General features: G+C 33.3%; 3 protein-coding genes across 3 annotated transcripts; 1 reads left to right on the top strand and 2 right to left on the bottom strand.

Moving 5' to 3' along the window:
* The first annotated feature begins 155 nt into the window (after positions 1–155).
* On the top strand, positions 156–7,407 carry LOC135087795 (major facilitator superfamily domain-containing protein 1-like). The gene is made up of 11 exons (XM_063982588.1): positions 156–323; positions 688–815; positions 1,123–1,273; positions 2,072–2,197; positions 2,321–2,526; positions 4,745–4,958; positions 5,033–5,246; positions 5,331–5,428; positions 5,748–5,860; positions 5,944–6,037; positions 6,432–7,407. The coding sequence occupies exons 2-11, from the start codon at positions 692–694 to the stop codon at positions 6,631–6,633; spliced, it is 1,542 nt and encodes a 513-aa protein (XP_063838658.1). The 5' UTR covers positions 156–323; positions 688–691; the 3' UTR covers positions 6,634–7,407.
* Positions 6,956–9,804, bottom strand: LOC135087796 (probable palmitoyltransferase ZDHHC24). The gene is made up of 2 exons (XM_063982589.1): positions 9,499–9,804; positions 6,956–9,341 (listed from the first exon to the last, which is right to left on the bottom strand). Exon 2 carries the CDS (start codon positions 9,249–9,251, stop codon positions 8,412–8,414), a length of 840 nt encoding a protein of 279 aa, XP_063838659.1. The 5' UTR covers positions 9,252–9,341; positions 9,499–9,804; the 3' UTR covers positions 6,956–8,411.
* Positions 9,805–10,515: 711 nt separating this feature from the next.
* LOC135087797 (trifunctional enzyme subunit alpha, mitochondrial) lies at positions 10,516–15,203 on the bottom strand. Its single transcript, XM_063982590.1, has 14 exons — positions 14,986–15,203; positions 14,763–14,866; positions 14,492–14,678; positions 14,223–14,415; positions 13,928–14,049; positions 13,599–13,828; positions 13,331–13,510; positions 13,067–13,233; positions 12,748–12,977; positions 12,403–12,595; positions 12,079–12,214; positions 11,607–11,830; positions 11,395–11,511; positions 10,516–11,030 (listed from the first exon to the last, which is right to left on the bottom strand). The coding sequence occupies exons 1-14, from the start codon at positions 15,053–15,055 to the stop codon at positions 10,892–10,894; spliced, it is 2,292 nt and encodes a 763-aa protein (XP_063838660.1). The 5' UTR covers positions 15,056–15,203; the 3' UTR covers positions 10,516–10,891.
* Between the last annotated feature and the right edge of the window lie 4,334 nt (positions 15,204–19,537).

A 19,537-nucleotide genomic window follows, 5' to 3' on the forward strand; every position in this document is an offset into this window, starting at 1 on the left:
CGATCCCTTTTCGAGTTAATAAGTGTGCGTCGTTCTTTATTCGTTTCGTATATGAGTGAATGAGTGATCAATTTGCTACTTGGCCAAAGCCGTTAAAAGTAAACGAAAAAGCCATTAAAAAAAACAAACTGTCAAGTGTCAAAAGTGTCAAAACATTTTTTGTGGTAGTGGATTGCTGAATGGTTGTTGAATATTTTTCACTTTGCTTTTCATGTTTACTTGCAAAAATAATTGTCTTTTCGATAAATTCGGACAGTAAAACGTCACATACGATATTCAAATAGTCAATTTTATGCATTTTCAAAATACAACTACAAATCAGAGTAAGTGATTTTTACAAAAATTACCTTGGTTCAAAATAATTGAAAGTTTTAACTAGGTAAATCTTTTCTTTGAAGCTTTATGAAGAAATCCTTTAAAAATATATTTTTAAGACATTGTTTATACATACAGATTTGCTAGTGTCGATGTAAAGTAAGTTTATACATGAATTCCCTAAAGTAGATAAGATCTTCCCTAACCCTTTGTCTTGTGTAAAACGAGAGTACCTATCTGCAAAATGAACAGATTAATTTTCCTAATAAAAGCAGATATTTATTTGTAAATATTTTTTTCTATTTTGGTTGTAAAAACATAATTTGTGTTTTTAGTGTAAATATTTGTTAAATTCCCTTTTGTTTGTTTTAGAATCATGGAAAATCCTGAGTCTAGTGGTGACAATAGGCCAGGCCAATTGTCTCCGACGTCATGGTGCCATCCTGCAAATAGGTTCCATAGGTTCATAGCATTAATGTTAATGTGCTTCCTTTGTTTTGGTGAGTATGTGAAATGAATGTTCATGTAATTTAATATCTCCCATTGTTGTCCCCTCCTCATTGACTTTGAAAAGAAAGAGAAATTACTGATAAAATATGGTCCAAGCCCCATGAATCGAGACACAATAGATAATAATATAATCTATTGTTATGCACTATTTTGCGATCCCTTGGGGTTTGATGACTTAAGTAGATGCTTTGTTACACACTATGATAAATTAATGTATAGAGGATCATTACTTAAAACTTGCATTTGGTGTATAATATTGCATACATGTAATAATTATAATAATGCTTAATTTTTCAGGTTCCTATTTTTGTTATGACACTCCAGGCGCTCTTGCTGATAATTTCAAAGATGACTCACATTTAAACACATCTCAATTTGCATTACTATATTCGATATACTCGTGGCCTAATGTGATATTGTGTTTCATTGGTGGTTATCTTATTGATAGGTATGTAATTATCATAATATAGTACATGCTTTTATTTATTGTAATACAATGCCTGTTTACGTACATGTTTTTAAGGACACAACATAATCAATCTATTGAATTAACATATTTTATGCTGGATATGCACTCTGATTGTCTGTATACAATTTCATTAAATATTAGTAAAATAATATAGATCACCTACTAATATAGATGTCAATGTGCACTGCTAAGAAAATAGTATTTAGTCTTGCATAAATAACTATTTAATACAAGATATTACATACTAATACCAATATCAATTACTCATAATAATAAACTAACCTTTGAAATAGGAATGAGGGCAACTGCAAGAGTGCTATCAATGCAATACATATTTACAAAAACATAAACACGACTCAGATATTATTCAGTAGATAGGTACTTTATCAATACCCTTTAGCCGCACACAATCTGATCTTTTATTTAAATGCCAATAATGACACTATGCTATGGCTTTGTATGAGAATTCATAGCTAGCAAGAGCCTCTTTATAAATAAATCCTGCACTTTATTGCTCTAATGTAGTATTGTGATATGAATACAAAATGTGGTTTTTGCATGAAATTCAACTTTAAACTTTTTTTTCTTTAACATTACAGTAGAACCCGTTTATTACGACGACATATTTTTGATTTGGTTGGTTGATTTGTTGAGAAAAAACGTAAAAACATACTTCTTTAGTACGACGTAATATCATCGGTCCCTTGAGCGTCGTTATAATCGGATTACTGTATTTACCTAATAAAAACTGTAATGTTAATTTTTTCTTTGTTTTAGATATTTTGGAGTCAGATTAGGAACTGTGATATACATGACGATTGTATTTGTGGGAGCAGTTGTTTTTGCTGTTGGTGCTTACATTAATGCCTTTTGGTTGATGATTCTTGGTAGATTTATATTTGGGTAAGAAAGATGTTAAATAGTATATTTAATACATTTTAGGGGGGTTTTGTATGTTAAACTCTTTTATAAAGATTGATCATCATATTATTTTATTTTATTATTAACTGATTCTTTGGTTTACAGGATTGGTGGAGAATCGTTGCAAGTAGCTGTAAATAACTATGTAGTCCTTTGGTTTAAAGGAAAAGAATTAAACATGGTTTTTGGACTACAATTATCTTTTTCGAGATTTGGAAGTACAGTAAATTTTTGGGTCATGGAACCTGTGTACCGATGGGTGGGGAATTATTACGTAGGCTATGAACGCCTTGGAGTTGCATTATTTTTAGGTAATACTAACGATATATTAAAAATCTTTATTGAGTTAACTGCGCACTTCGCTAGAATGCAACTCTCCCTCCACTTACCCGCGCACCTACCCGCGTCCGCCCGTCCGTAGAAGTGACGTCACGGACCCAGGTGCGCAGTTAACTCGACCGGGTTGTACTTGGATATCCCCTTAAATTAGAAAATAGAAAGAAAATATTTTATTCATACAACATTAAAAGTTTTAAACATTTTTTTGGCGAATTCCTCTATCCTCTTTTTTCCACATTTAATATGTAAGGTCAATGCGGGGAAGTCCGGCATACTTTATTGAGAATTCATAAAGCAACCATATTTATACTTTGATATTAATCCTGATTTCATTTTGATTAAAAGAAATGGAGAACATGTACTATATTATATAATATGATATGATTTAATGAAATTTGCTGCGCTTATTTTTATAAAGAAAAGCATTTTTTTAAAACGTGGCGTATAGACGGACTTCCCCATGCTTTTGGGGTAAGTCCGTCGACCACATTTATAATCTTTCATTCTAAAGATTAATGTATATGCGTATTTGAAATCGATTTGAATATAAATGTCAGTTAAATGTGAACCTTAACGCCTAAGATACAAGATTGCAATCGTGTTTTATATCGCTGTAATTGTAAAGTGAGGCAAGTCCGTCATACTTTTAAGGTCAGGGGTTGTCAGCCTATAAATAGACATAAATAAATGTACCGAGTAAAACAATATTTTATGATGCTTGCTTATAATTATTTATTTAAAAAAAACAAGACAATGCAAAAATCACATAAACCTTAAGGCTTAAATAGTTTTATTAATAAAATAATTATTTATCATCTTTAACTGCCACTTCTAAAGCCACTGAGCAATAGTATTACACTTTAAGGTGCAACAAGATGGAAAATTATGACTCAACGATGTGAAGTACAGTAATTTCTCATTCTAGCGTAGATAATTCTTCTTTAGATAATTCTTAATTCTTTGCACTTATACAATTACTTTTAATTTATTTAATATAATCAGTCATTTATTATCACCCCCGAGAACAGGAATTTATAACAAAAAATAAACAAATTTATTATAATAACCATAATGATCGGAAAGCTTATTAATTCTTAATACTTTCTTTTTGGCAGCTTATTATCACATATAATAGTTAATTAGGTTAAAAAAAAGACAGGGCTGGTTTTTTTTTAATTTATATTATGGTATTCCATTCAAAGTCACGTAATGACCAACCATTTCTAACACCTCTTGTCTGCTCAATCCAAATCCGTAACGTTCCATTGTATGCAGATATGATGCTAGTTTATGTTCGGTTTCTTGAGAAAGAGCTGTGCATCTTCCGAGAGTATTAGATTTTACTCTTTTCTTATTGACATGGTCCATAATCGTCATTCTCGGTATGTTATAAATTTGGGCTGCCTTGTATCCACTTAACTCTCCGTTTCTAACAGCACGCACGGCATCTTGTAACTTTTCTTTTGAATAAGAAGCTTTATCTGTCTTTCTTTTATAATACCGCACCATTTTCGTTTTACATTTGTACCTAGAAATAAATTTATAAGTTGACTTTTGTTGAAAATATACTCACTATAAAATATTTAACTGACATACACCACAATTGCAATAAAATTTTAGTTACGCAAATGTTCTGAGGATTTCAGAGACGTTTAGTACCTAATATTACATTAAAAAAATTCGATTATGCAACTACAGTTCGGTACACCAAAAGGTTTACGACATCTGATCAAGGGGCAACACCGGCATATGCCGGACTTTCCCTTACAGACTGTACGAACTTCCCCCAATATTGAATTTGGATGTTAGAATCTAATCACTAGGAATATTTCTTTAAATTAACGTTGAAAATCAAACTAAACTTCACAAATCGACAGTTACTAATATTAGCTAAACACTTACCAGCTTTCCTTTCAAAAAACACTTGGTTTTGAATTTTTTTTTTCACTTTGAACACAAAACGCCTCACTCTTCTTCAACGTGACAACCAAACTAAAAGTTGTCACGATTTTTATTGCTTGAAAACACCACCTAGTGCCATCTGTGTTGTATAGTTTGAACGAAAATTTCGTGCTGTTTTATCAAACTAACTGTTATAAACGTATCTGTTCAAAAATGAACCTTACGTAAGGGTATACGTGGTTACCCCTCTGACGGACTTCCCCGCATTGACCTTATTGATATTTTCAGCTGCACTCACTTGCCTCTTCTCTTTAATATGCGGTTTGATTTTGGGCTGGATGGACTACAGAGCAGAAAAGATTTTGGGCCGTCAAGAAGAGGCTGAAAACAAGGAGCCATTCCAACTTAAAGATGTCCTTCACTTTAAATCTATTTTCTGGATGGTTTCTGTAATTTGTGTTGCATATTATCTGGCAATATTTCCTTTCATTGCTTTGGGAAAGTAAGTATTCAGCTGTCATTATCAGTGTAACTGGAATACGAACATGATAATTAACTTTAAAATATTATTTTCAGATTATTCTTTGAGCGAAAATTTGACTTCATCCCACAAGATGCAAATAATGTGAACTCAATGGTGTATTTCCTCTCAGCGGCTCTAAGTCCGTTTTTCGGTATTCTTATTGACAAAACTGGAAGGAATGTTACATGGGTTATAGTGAGCATAGTGACCACAATTGGAGCACATTTCATGTTGGCGTTTACATTCTTCAATCCGTACATAGGAGTGGTAAGACGATACTAAAATTCAAAGCGAGTTTTATTTACATTGCCCGAAATAAAAAAAACTGACTAATTAGTTTTGTGTTTGCAGATCACATTAGGAATATCCTACTCTCTGTTGGCCAGTGGTTTGTGGCCGTTGGTAGCAATGATTGTACCAGAAAATCAATTGGGAACTGCTTATGGCATGTAAGTATTTCACGCATAAGTATATTACTGTCTTATCAGCGCCTTATGGTTCAGGCAGAGTAGAATAGTAGGTACCATTCTCACTTCCCGTAAATGGACAAAATAATATTCGAACATGAGGCCTCATCAACCCGTCTATTTGGCCAAGTCTGTAGGTCCAATCAATATCCTGAATTCCTGATGATGAATCTCGTTTCCTATATGATTCTTGATCCAAGAGACTCATAATTTTAAATTACTTCCTTATATTTTATATCATTTGGTGATTTGAAAAACTTCACGGGAGAGTGATAAATGTATACTAATTGTTTGTTTCTAGCTGCCAGGCAGTTCAAAATCTGGGATTAGCCACTGTGATCATTTTAGCTGGAATGATAGTTGATAAATATGGCTACCTCATGTTGGAAATGTTTTTCTTGGGATGTCTTTTTGGTAAGTTTTCAAAATTGAGTGCATAGTCAGTATAGTTTAGGTACACCAGTGACAAGGTGATAAAATACATAACATTTTTGCAGTTTCGTTGATTGCTGCTGTTATAATATACATAATGGATTCAACAAGTAATGGTGTACTCAATATGTCTCCAAGCATGCGAGATTCCTTGAAAACGTAAGTATCAAACTAATAAATTAGGTACTTGACGCTATTACGGAATAGTTAAAAATAAATACAAGGCACACTTAAAAAAAAGGTTCATTCAAGCCTTCAAATCCGAGTTAGTTTATAATTTTTAGTTTAGTTTAGTTTAAAAAAAAAGAATAAGTAAGTGCCAGTTACTAAAAAACAGTTCGCAATTTGATGATGATATCATAATCCCCATTGTGATACAAAATGTATGGTAGTCGCATATTGATAAAACCCTATTAAAACTACTCTATTTTTTTACTATGGCACGGCATCGACTCTGCATTGTTGATTACAGCATCGACTCTGCATTAATTGTTTTTACAGAAGTTTTATATTTTTAAGTGTAGGTATTAAGCTTACGAAATTTGCATTACAGGGACACGAATACCACGGAAGAAACTGCCAATTTATTGGATAACGAAGATAATGACGACCATGAAGAGACTGATTCGAGACCCAACGAGGAATTGCAGCAGTCAATTACACAGAGAGATGTAGCACAAGTACAATCTGATAGAATTCGTAGCAGATATCTGTCACAAATATTGCCAAATACTAATATTCCAGATAGACAGTAGCTAGTTTCAGATTTGAAGTAGTATTAGTAAATCCTGTAATAGTTATAAGTATTTTTAGGTTTGACTTAATTAGACTAAAATAATGAATGCATGTCAATCATATATTTTTATTTGCTTAATCATATATTCATGTTTATTTTGTAGTTTTATACTTATTTCTTCTTATACATATCTATAAAACATTTAATTAATATCTTCTATTAGTTTAGATCAAGGCACTATGCATTTGTACAAATCATATTATTCAAATAAATATTTTATATCCTAAAAGTAATTTGTAGAATAGTAAATGATGGTGACTGAAAACGTTATTTTTTATACAATCTGCATTTCAATAACATACATAGAGACTAAAAACAACACATTATATTTCGACACAGTCTTGAACAATCTCGGACATGGAGGTGTTAAAGTGCATGTAAAGAGATTTTATTTTGACAAGTTGAATGAGAACCAACCAGTTTTTCCTAGTGACTAGTAGCTCATTTGGACACTCCTCTTCTTAACTATTAGAGCCTCATATTGATGGTATTTCTTCAGCGACAACTGCATTATGTAGATCGTACAGCTTTATGAATAAACGTTTTATAATTTGTGTAATTCACGATCATTGCCCAGTTACCGTCAATAACAATATTTTCATAAAATTTCTGACGACTACATGATCTCAAATAATTTAAAGAAAAATACATTTTAATGTGATTATGTGCTAGTGACTTATTAATCTTTAATACAAAATTATGTCATATTAAAAATAAAATTGATATAAATGAAGTACAAATTTTTATTTACCTAATTGAAAATATAGACAATAATTTTGGAAACCAAACTACCAAGACCCTGTATGGTTGTCAGTCCTAATGTTATTTAAGATAAAATAGGTAAGTAAGTACTTACTGTCTGATAACAATCGATGACAGAGCACATATTAATAAATCTATGAATACAAATTTTCAGTACAAACATTTTTGCATTTTGTACCTAGTGGCACCGATAAACTGAAAACTATTCGCGTATAAATAGGATATTATATATGTTACGGTTAATGTGATAAATTGAAAATTATGAATAATCGCCGGTTATTATGAATAATTACCGACAGTTGAGGTAAAAGTAATAAATGAATTACATTTATCAGTGATTATTTAATAATGTAACCTTAGTAGGTACTATGAAATATCATAAAAGAACAATGGCTCATGTATAGTGCTTGTGTACAGCCACACATTTTGAATGTTTTGATATCATATATTAATATAATTTGGCATAATGAGTTTCGACTGTTTCTTGCGTAACATTACTTTGCCATAAAGCCCATAACATATTGTTTTGATTTAAAGTGAAAAATAAGCTAAGCCGCCTATTTAGTTTTATACACACATAAATGATCTCATATTAATCACATTTACCAAATCATGCGGTAATTATTCATAATAACCGGCGATTATTCATAATTTTCACATTTATCACTTTGACCGTAACATATATACACAAAACACATTAAGTAACATTTCTCTTGAGAATAAATGCGTCGAAAGGTAGGTACATTGGAATGAGTATTTTCTATTACTTTAAATACATTTTAGCTAATTCTAACAGAGCAACCTGTTGGAAGGAAAATGTGATTAGATAAGTACCTACTATGTATTAATTTTCTAGCACCAAATGTTGTGTTTCTAGCTATACTAAAAAGGCTGAATTGTTATTAAGTAACACACTACAAAATGAGAATGAAACTAAGTAATAGATGGAAACACAACGATTGTTTTAGTGTCGTTTTATTCGAACTTTTCGCCATTAACCCATTCAATGCCATTACCTGGTAATAAGCTTTGTACAAAAGGTGAAATCCATGTAAAATACCATTTAGTGCCAAAAACCTCTACTAAATTTTCTTTCCATCCTTTATCATATTGATTATCTTTAGGATGTTTCATTTCGGGCACAATTCTGCCCTTTAAAATATTATTAAAATGAAAGATGAAAAGAAAACCTGTAAAACCCGCTACAATAACATTTATTACAACCAAAAAAACATATAAACTGTCCTTTCCAAAGTCAATAACAAAACTAGCAAGGGGAAATACAAATTTCACTAGAGCTAAACCATGGTTCCATGTTAAAAATTGTGCTAAAAACTGAACGTTAAAATAAAATGCATAAAGCATAGATACAAATATGTAAAATGTAAACATAATAAAGTATCTGTGATTGTAATAGCCCACGCAGCAAGCAAAAAATGTGCAATGATGATCTCTTTTTAATATACATATATTACAAATATTGCAATGCCACGCTCGTGGTGGGCGTCTACATTCACATGCTGCACATAAAGTCCAGTTGTTGTAACCATGGCTATCCAGAAACCGACCTTTAATAGTAGTATTAGTAAACATACCATACACGAGATTACCTACAATATTATGCAGTAAAAATGTGGCACACACTAAATGAAAAAAATAAGATGGTGACCACACATCACAAACGGCAGGCAAGACTATACACAACTCAAAATAAAAGAATAGCGGTATCAAAATAAAAACAATTAATAAATAAACTACATGCTCTACAAATCTTTTTACAACTTTGTTTTTTATTGATTCAGTTTTAATAATCATTGTAGGTGTAGTTTAAGTGTGTTCTCTTACTAAATGTTAAAAAAGATTACAGTTATCAGCCTTATGTATTGCAATTATTTAATGTGGTACCTGAAATATGACAAAAAGAGAAACTATAGTTATTATTTTTAAGCATGATTAAAATGATATGAAACTTTAAAATTCATTCAAAGATGTTTATGTAGTAAAAATACATTAAAATAAATAGAAGGTAGGTAGGTATTTTTTAATAATTTGTTTCACTTACCAAAGTTTTTCAATAAGAACACAAATCATGATCATTGTTTCAATGTGGGCTAATAATTGGTTTTTGCCATACTGTTTGAATATAATTAATTGGTAATTTTATTCGCAGGATTTAAGTACTTGTGTTGAATCAGTTCTATGGAAACCTTTATTGTATGAACTAAATGTAAAATAAATAAAACAGGTTTTCTAAACTACTTGATGCAAGCAGAGCAGATTTCTATGATACCTTCATTTAGTCATTGCAGGCACAGATTAGAGAGTATGTCTAAGTGTGAGAATTTGTTGAAGAGAGAATAAATTGGAAAAATATCACCAAAGATCTTACTGCCTTTGACGGCTTTGAAACAACATTAAACAACCAATAGAAATCGTTAAAAGTAACGTGACGTAGGTGTCGGTTAACGCTTTGACCAATAGAAACGCTGATAAATGACATTAGTTTATAAAATTCGTAGGCACTAAATAGCTTGTAGCGCTGTGTCAAGACCATAAATATTTGTGTCAATGTCAAATGGTTGTCACTGATTGCCTTCAATTACTTATTTCTTACTTGTATTATTGCTAACTCAATGCTTGACAGTCTGTTCCAAACCAAAGACGTCCCTAATGTTACAGTCAGAAGTAGAGAATATGCTGTTCCATAAAAGTCCTTTATAAGAACATTCCCTATAATACATAATGGGGAAAATTTCTAGTACACAAGTGGGATGAATAATGTTTGACCCATTTTAGGGATTTTTTAGTATCGGCACACCTCAAATCTGGAGTTACCAATGCATACATTGCCTACCTACTAGCCAACATTGTAGTATCCATGTACAGGCTCTAAGAATTTTTGGTTAACTATGTTTAGGTAACTTGCTTTGAAAATATTCAAAGCAAGTTCGATCTTAATGTTCTTTCGATTTTTAAGTTCTATCTATTTCAGCATCAGCTAATTAAATAGGTACACAAATTGATGATATCAAGTGATTAGTTAAATGGATTTTAGGGATTTCAAATAATACAACAAATAGTATTTTTATACAAATTATATTCTTGATAATTACATTTTCGGTTTATAAATACATAGTACGAAAATCTCAGGCCTACATTCAATAAATTAAACACAAAAATTTAACACTTTCCATTCATAAATACTCCTCTTTAGCTTCTGTCATGTATTAATGTATCCAATAAATCAAATTTTGAATAAACATATTCCTTACATTATCCACTAAATAGGTATTACACAGGTTTACTCTTCAACAATTAACAGCATTTAAATAACAGTTCTTATGATCCTTTTTAGTCACTATATATGCTCATATAGAACCACAAAACATTAATACAAGATGACGGAAATAATGAAAAGATCATGATTCATTTATAACTTATAAAATACTCAAAAATTACTTTGGGTAGAACTTCTTGCTGCTATCCTTAGCCATATCAATCAAAGTTTGAGCTGGCTTGAAGGGAGCTCCATAGAGGCCGTGGAACTCTTCCATCTTCTTAACTAACTTGTCAGCACCAAATTGGTCCACCCATCTATAAAACAAATACAGTAATAAAGTAAGTGATTGGTATAAGTAAATAACACTATCTCCTGCTCGTGGTCGCCGCGTGAAATTCAGTTTATCACTTAGAACGACTCATACGAATTATCGTTGTAATTTGTCCAATTGACTCACTCAATTATCGTTATTATTCTGATATACATAAACAATCGCAGACCCAGCTTTTGTAGCCCGCGTAGCGACCATAGCTAGTAATAATATAAAGTTACATCAAAATCCATTCAGTAGTCATCTTCATACTTTCTTATTTTATTAGTAGGTTGACCAAATTTTGAAACTAGCTTGTAATCCAAAGATCAAGTGGGATAAAAAAAACATGTAATGGAAATCATCACCTGAATGGTCCACCGCTGAACGGCGGGAAACCGAGCCCGAATACAGCTCCGACGTCTCCTTCCAAGGGGCTATGAAGGATTTTCTCTTCCAAGGACAACACTGCTTCGTTGACGAACCTAAAATAAGTCAAATGTTTGAACAAAGTCGCTTTTACGTGTGAGAATAGACTTTTTTTTATCAATTTCAAAAGGTAGAAAGATAGGAAATTTACCTGGACACCATTCTTAACTGCTGATCCTCAACCGTGTTGGCACCTCGGGGCTGCAAAGCATACTTTTCTTTCATGATTTGGATGGCTTCTTGGTTTACATCCCTGTTTTTGGTTCCCTTTTCGTAAACGTAGATTCCTTTGCCGGACTTTCTGCCCATGAATCCTGCTTTGACCATGTCTTGCATAATGTTCAAGTCACCACCGCCAAAACGATCACCAAATGCCTGAAATTAAATTAAAATATTACGTCTAGCCTGTCCTATACTAATTTATCATTGGAAAAATAAAGTACTTCTAAAGTCCGGTCGCCGAGCAGATAGAATTTCGTCCAATGACCCCAACCTACCCATCCTTATCACTCGCACGTAATTATATTGCTGTCGCGACTGTGCGACGAGCGGCCGCATTGAGTGTGCGAGCGCGACAGCAATACATTTATCTGCTCGGCGACCGGACTTTAGCTACAACAGACCTTGGAAAGATCGACGGAGATATGGGAGCCCACGTCGATACCAACTTCATCAGCGAGCGTCGCAGCGCCGACGGGGAAACCAAATTGTTTGGTCATGTTATCTAACTCTTTGGGATCCACTCCTTCCTGAAGTAACCTGTATAACAAAATTTTATTTTGAAGTAATGGACTTGGTTGGTAATAAGTAAGTATGATTTCACTGTATGTTTCTGTAATAAAGTGTTCCCACAATATTAAAAATATTTAATTTTGTTGTTGATTAAAGACGATTCAAAGTTTTAAAATAAATGATTTTTGATGATAAAATATCTATTGTTGGTATACCTGACTGCTTCACTCAACATAGTGGACAAAATTCTTGTGGTGTAGAATCCAGGGCCATCACCAACCGTGATCACAACTTTGCCCTGTTTCAAGCCGACGGCGACGGCGGCCGCGGCCGTGTCGTCGCTGGTGCCAGGGTGCCGAATGATTTCCAGAAGCTGCATCTTGTCCACTGGTGAGAAATAGTGCATACCTGCAAAAAAGAAAAGTGGAAATTATTGTGTTAGGCAACCCTAATCGAGGCTGCCACATGCTGTGACACTGGATATGAGATTTTTTATTATTGTGTGATTGCTTGCAAAATCATTAATTAATAAAAATAACTTAAATAGCAAGTTTGCTTACCAATAACTTTCTCTGGTCGACTACTTCCAGCTGCAATTTTAGTGATTGGAATAGCACTAGTGTTTGTTGCAATAATACAATGTTTAGGCACAACAGCCTCAAGCTCTTTGATAACCTTGTGCTTGATGTTGATGTCTTCAAACACAGCTTCAATTACACAGTCTGTATTTTTGAACTTAGCATAATCTAAAGTTGGCAGTAAGTTTGATAAATACTTGTCTTTTGTAAGCCTGAAAAAAAATTGTAACATGTTATGTTTGCATAGAAAGTGATATTGATATAAATGTAAATGATTGTTGAGTTTGTAAATGATACTTACGCGGATATTCTTTTCCTTTTAACGGCATTGGCGAGGCCAGTCTGGACCTGGCCAACACCCCTATAAAGTCCAGCATTGGTTGCATCCTTCATAACAACATGGTACCCTTTGTCAATGGATACTTGAACAATGCCAGCTCCCATCAAACCAGCACCAAGAACACCAATCTATTAAAAAAACAGTCAGTTTTACAGTTACAGTTAGTTTTAATCCTTGAACTTATTAAAAGGTTAAAAATTGCATAATTTTTGTCTGTGATCTTACTGTTTTCACATTGACTTGTGACTTTCCAAAACGATTCTTTTTGCATTCTGTTTGTCCTTTGAAAAGTCCCATTAATCCTTTGCTTTGTGGTGTCATAGCCAGTTCACCGAAGCCCTGAGCCTCTGCTTCATATCCGGCTGTAGGTCCTTTGTCAACACCTACTCTTACTACTTCAAGAATCTGTAAATGAACATAGTTTTATTAATACTTCTTAAAATTTTTAATTTCTTATGTGTTTTGACCAATGTATCAAAGTAATATAACTGACCTTCAATGGTGCTGGGTACAATCCACGTGAGGCCTTCATCACTTGTTCTTTGGCCTTGTTAAATATCATGTTTTTAATAAATTCCCATTGCATAACACTGGTAGTGATTTTTTCAACTAATCCTTTTTTAGATCTATCTACTTTCATAGCTCCTGATGCAATATCTTTAGCTACCTGAACGGCTACGTTTTCTAGGTACTGGGCAGTGTTAACTTCAGGTTGACCTAAGCCTAAAAGTTTCACAATTGCAACAATTAGGTGTAAAGAAAATTAATTAACATAAAATAAAATAAAAAAGATTACAGATATAATTTATTTTAGAAATATACCTGGGCCCAAGGGAGACACTAACAGATCAACAATTCCAAGTTTTTTCGCTTTATCTGCTTTAACAGTTTTACCAGTAAGAGCTAAGTCCAAGGTTGTTGGAATGGATGTAAGAACTGGCATCCTGAGACAAGAAAAAACATTATAATTAAAAAAATACTGTATAGACTTCAGAGTGATACTAGTGTCATGTCAATGTTTAAATAGAACAGTTCTAAAATAAACAAATGAATATGTTTATCAATCTAAGTTGTTGTTGTTTTGGTTAATTTATCTTTTGATTCAAAGATTGTGTACCTTTGTGTGCCTCCACCACCAGGTAATAGACCTAACATGACTTCTGGTAATCCAAATCCAGTCTTTGAATCTTTTACTGCAATACGGTAGCGGCATGCTAGAGCTGTTTCCAAGCCGCCACCAAGGCAGGAACCTTGGATTGCTGCTACATATGGCTTTTTGGATGCTTCAATCCTTCTAAATATCTCGTGGCCTGAAAGATATAATAATGTAACAGCATTATTTAACAATAGGAATAATCAAAATGTTATTATTGCAGTTAAACATACCCCGTTTCGATACAGCTACAACTTCTTCTTTACTTTTAAGGTTTTCAAGCATAGAGATATCAGCACCAGCAATGAAGCAACCTGGTTTGCCTGATATTAAAACAACAGCTTCAATGGAAGGATTTGAATCAACTTCGCTTATAATTTCATTAACTTCTTGCATCACAGCTTCATTGAGAGAGTTGACCTGCATTAAAATTATTAAACAAGTTTATTATACTTGTAAAATCACAGACGTTGGTTTATAGACGACTTATTGTGGAAATCTCACCTTCTTGTCAGGGCTGTCCAAAGTCACAACATACACTCCATTAACTATCTTGCGTTTCGTGTGAACTGCATTTGATGCAGCTGCGTATGTTCTACTATGTAAACCTAGATGGTAAACACAAAAAATTACTAAAAACGTCCATAGATGCAACAAAATCAATCCAAAAAAGTTACTTCATGAGTGCGGTATACATCAAAAGTTGTGAATCGTACGTAAAACTTACCAGTTAGAAACTGCACATCTTTACGGTTTTTAAGAAGCTTCAATGCACCCAATATCTTAGAATTAGCCATGTTTAATAGATTATGCTAAACACATAAAAAATAACGACTAAAAAGGAATTTTATTGAGTAATTTTGGACCCAGACTTTGAACCTAAACTTTCGTCGTGGATGGAAGGTGTCGGAGGGGGTGCGAGGGGATAGCGGAGAGACGTGCCGATGGGAATGAAGAGTGAATGATGAATGAACGAAAGATGAATGAGGTACGTAATGACAGTTGTTTTTTTTTTCTGCCAAGGAATAAAATTAAACAGCATTTGGTATTTTTGTAGTTTATTACGATGTTTCATGGATCGATGGATTATTCGATTCCGAGCCATTTGAATGTAGTCGGATGAAAAGCACTGCTTTTCAAATTAAATTTCCTTTAAATGCGCGCGTCCCTTCAAAAAAAAAAAAAATCTGTAAAAAAAACTAATCTCCGTTTTTTTTAAAAGATTGTAAGCATATTTTAGCCATTGAAGCCCTACAAAATACCTACTAATTAGCCTATTTAGACTAAGTATACCTACCTACAATTTGTTTAAAATAAATATTCAAACTATAGCTTTTATATCGTTTTTTTTTTAATTTTTATACCCTGGCTTAGTTGTTTGCGTATTACTACTAGTCTACCACTATGCCCGAGGTCGCGGGTTCGACTCATCAAAATGATACCTAAGCGAACACGGCTGGTGATGATTCCTGAAAGTTTTTGTCATTATCAACGTAAGTTATTACAACATTAAAACAGTAACAAAAACCGAAATTAAAAGACAAGTGTAATCATCTCCTAGTCATTTATGAATCTTCTCTGCAAAGAAGAGCTTTAAATGGACAAGAAAGTTGAATCGGGGTAAATCTTTCAGCTACATTTAGAACGGAAATCTTTCAATGGGTCACTTGTTGCAAAACCTTTCCGTTGGCGTTGTCATGGTTACAACTTAAGTGGTGGGCTACCTCCCCATTTCACTCATCCCTTCGCATGCCCCCGGGGAGGCAAGGCTCTTGTGAAGTCGAGAGCAGAGAGCGAACCTGCGTCACTGGGTAATTACCCGGCGCGGAGCCTTTAAGAGCCAGGGACGTAACGGTCAGCAAAATATCGATATGTCGGTCACTCTGCGTCATTTTATCCATAATGATGAATGACTTACTATAAGCTTTCCACCTCATTATCCGTGGAAATATAATTTAGTAGACTTTCATGTTTTGTTCCATGTTTTAAAACAATACTTAATGATCATGATTCACAATAGATAAGTAATTCGTGGAACCCTAATTAAGGAAGTTATTGAATGTGGAAGTGGTTGGGTTTGTAAAATACCTATGTGTATGTACAAAAACGTATGATAAGTAGGTAAATGTGTACTTAATGAAGGGAAGACTGAACCCAGCCTAATCTATTGTATGTTACGAGTAGGTACTTAGGTATCTGGTTTAGATAAAGTAGTTACAATTTTAAAATAAGTAATGAAGAATAGTTGTTTACCTCATAAGGAAGCAATTTTACTTAGTTTGTTCTACATATTTTTATTGATATGCTCCTTTATGAAAATAGATACGAATAAGTAAAACACTAACGTAGGTACTTACTTACTTTACTTACTTACTGTTTATTGGCTCAATTGTTCAGAAATCATGTTTTATTGCGTCATCTCTTAGCTGAAGCGAATGAAATGGATGGTATCCTACTTACTTTGAAAGTCGGATTTTCCTTAGTTATCGCACCGCCGTCGGAGGGAATTGATTCAATTCTGTCTCCCTCGGGAGGACTAGGGGAGCCCATGTAAAGAGGGATGTCACTTTTAAACGCTAAAATAATATGCATTATTTGAACCCTATATTTATATGCCTACGTTGTGCTTAATTGGTATTTTTTGCTTTATGTTTAAGTAAGTACCTACTAAATTAATTAACTTTTTTGTTATTAGTTGTTAATTTTTCCATACATTTACGATTTTTAATCATTGATTGTACCTACTTATGTAAGTAATTTAATTATAGTTAGGTGTACTATCGGCAACAGTGTTAACTGTCCATTGCCAGTCATGTCATCTCGTTCTATATCGCAAAGAATCACCATTTGATTAGAGCTAGAGCAAAAACGGAAATGGATAGTTAACAGTGTGGCCGTGTCTACAACACTACAACCCTTTAAACTTCTATTTCAAGTTTAATTATGTAAATTAAAAATTCGGATAATAATCCGAAATAAAAATCTTTTTAATTTTGACTACTTTTTAGGTCCTCTTACAACAATTACTCAAAGTTCTAGAATCAAACAAAATACAGCTTCTATACATAAATAGGTCACATTACTCCCAAGTATTAGCAGCCCTAATCCTTAACTAGGTTGGTGCTGTATAATATGCAGTACATGGGCATTCTACTGAAGGTTTCGCTTTGATTTTAGGGTAGGTAGGTATGGCTCTGCTGAATAAAAATGTATTGATTTCATTTTCGATGTTATTCTCTTTACTCAGTATTTACCAAGCTCCAGAAATTTCTTATCTTTTTCATCAGAAATTGGTGAAATACAGTGTGTTACTTTTATATTAAGCTCTTCAACTTTTTAAATTACGTACCTGTTCATCAATTACCTAATTAAGCTTTTTGGACATTCATATAATTTTTCTCTATCTAGGAGGAGAAAAGTATTCTTTCCTTTGGTTATAAAACTTTTAAACAATGTTTAGGTATATAATAAGTACTACGTAACTGTGAACGTTTGCGGTATAAGCCTTCAATCAGCGACCGAGTAAGTAGTAGGTACAAAAAAGTGTAGCAAAGTGAAAAAGTAAATAATATTTGTATTTAAAAGATATATTAGAATTTTGATAAATAAATACAAAACACATTAAGTATTTTAAATTACGAGTATTTTTCATAAGAACTCGTGTTTTTATACTTCGTAGATTATCTTACACATAAAACTTACCTACTTAAAACTAACTTTTTAAGTAGGTAGGTAAAATATTATCAATTAAGTGGTTTAAACAGGATATTATGGAATTGGATAGTCAGTAAAGTTGGAGGGTAGGTACAACTAAGGGTTCCGCCATGGAGCGCTCCAATTTCCGACTTCCGCCATCTTACAAAGACCGCTTTTCATTTTATTTCTGTTAATTTCCTGAAAATGAGTATGAATTAACTATTGAATAGCTCCTGACTAAAACGATTCTACGGGAATTCCTACTCTACTTATCTACTTACTGGATCTTTTTTCATCATCATCGGGTCCGGAGTAGTGGCAACAGCATCCTGACCATGATTGCGAGCAGGTTGGATTGTGTGTACGTGAGGCATTGCTGTGACACAGCCTAAGTATGGAGTGAAGCGGGGATGACTCATGTATGCATAACCTCACACTTGTGGGTTTGGAATTGAAATGAGTATAATTTATTATAATACTTATTTCAATTCTAAATCTTAATCTAAATTCAATTTTACATCTGTTTCAACTCAACTAACATAGTTTTTAAGTGCAATTGTTATTAACAAACTGAGTCCTAGTAACTTGAATAAAGAATCATTTATTATTATTATTATTATTTCAGTCAAGGACGTCCATTGCTGAACATAGGCCTCCCCCAATGATTTTCAATCATTCCACTTGACACCACCGGTGGTGATTTATTAATATGGAATGTCTAGCCCATATGACACCACCGACTATTAGTGATGTTACATACAAAAAAATATACTTTTACCTACTGGCGTAAAATCCATACATCTGTTTGTGTAATAGGAACCATCCTGGGCGTACCTAATCAGAACAACTCACCGAAGTTGCTTAGTTGTTGATATGAAAACTAAGTTACCTACTGTCAAAAGACCAAAGTTCACCATACAAAAGCTTTCATACTGATATTAGGTATGCTTGGTTATTTTTAAATAAAATATTAAAGTCGTAAGAGCCTTATGCCTGTTTGCACCATCAATCCCTAATTTTTATGTGACCCCTTTGAAAACAAAATTCCTGTTTTGGGTTACCATAGGGGTCACTTAAAAATTAGGAATTGATGGTGAAAACGAGCATTTATATACCGAAGTAGGGGGCACTTACCTGAGATAACTTAAACTATGAATTGAGAGCTGTTTGTCAACTAGAGATTCCATATGACACCACCGGTGGTGACAAATGGAAGGAATGATAATTTTCACACATCATCCGGTTGGTAGCCAGTCATCCAGCGCCTTCCTGCTACCTTTATGTGGTCGTCGGTACACCTGGATCACCTTTAACACTTCAAAGAAGCTAGTCCGTTTGAGGAAAGTATAGGCTCGCAAATTCAATAAAATTCAGAATAAAACGCTTGGCCGTTAAAAACCCCTAATTGAGGAAGATTTAGTGCATTTCAGGACTAAGTACCTACTTAGTTCTCAGATATAAGAATCATATAATATACCCGTTAATAATTACCATAAATAATATCAGAACAGTACCTACCTAAAGAAGTGGATTTTGGCATGCTATTTGTAAAAGCTTTTAGAGCTTTCATTAATTTACCTACT

This window comes from Ostrinia nubilalis, chromosome 3 (genome assembly GCF_963855985.1).
Source record: "Ostrinia nubilalis chromosome 3, ilOstNubi1.1, whole genome shotgun sequence".
In the NCBI taxonomy this organism is placed as follows: domain Eukaryota; kingdom Metazoa; phylum Arthropoda; class Insecta; order Lepidoptera; family Crambidae; genus Ostrinia; species Ostrinia nubilalis.

Bases quoted from the DNA above. Each gene is read 5' to 3' on its own strand.
- LOC135087795 (XM_063982588.1), top strand. From the start codon at position 692: ATGGAAAATCCTGAGTCTAGTGGTGACAATAGGCCAGGCCAATTGTCT. The intron at 2,198-2,320 runs GTAAGAAAGATG...TTTGGTTTACAG, and splicing joins CTTGGTAGATTTATATTTGG to GATTGGTGGAGAATCGTTGC. The intron at 5,429-5,747 runs GTAAGTATTTCA...GTTTGTTTCTAG, and splicing joins TTGGGAACTGCTTATGGCAT to CTGCCAGGCAGTTCAAAATC.
- LOC135087796 (XM_063982589.1), bottom strand. From the start codon at position 9,251: ATGATTATTAAAACTGAATCAATAAAAAACAAAGTTGTAAAAAGATTT.
- LOC135087797 (XM_063982590.1), bottom strand. From the start codon at position 15,055: ATGGCTAATTCTAAGATATTGGGTGCATTGAAGCTTCTTAAAAACCGT. The intron at 13,511-13,598 runs GTCAGTTATATT...GTTCATTTACAG, and splicing joins TGTACCCAGCACCATTGAAG to ATTCTTGAAGTAGTAAGAGT. The intron at 11,831-12,078 runs GTCTGTTGTAGC...ATTTAATTTCAG, and splicing joins TCTCCGTCGATCTTTCCAAG to GCATTTGGTGATCGTTTTGG.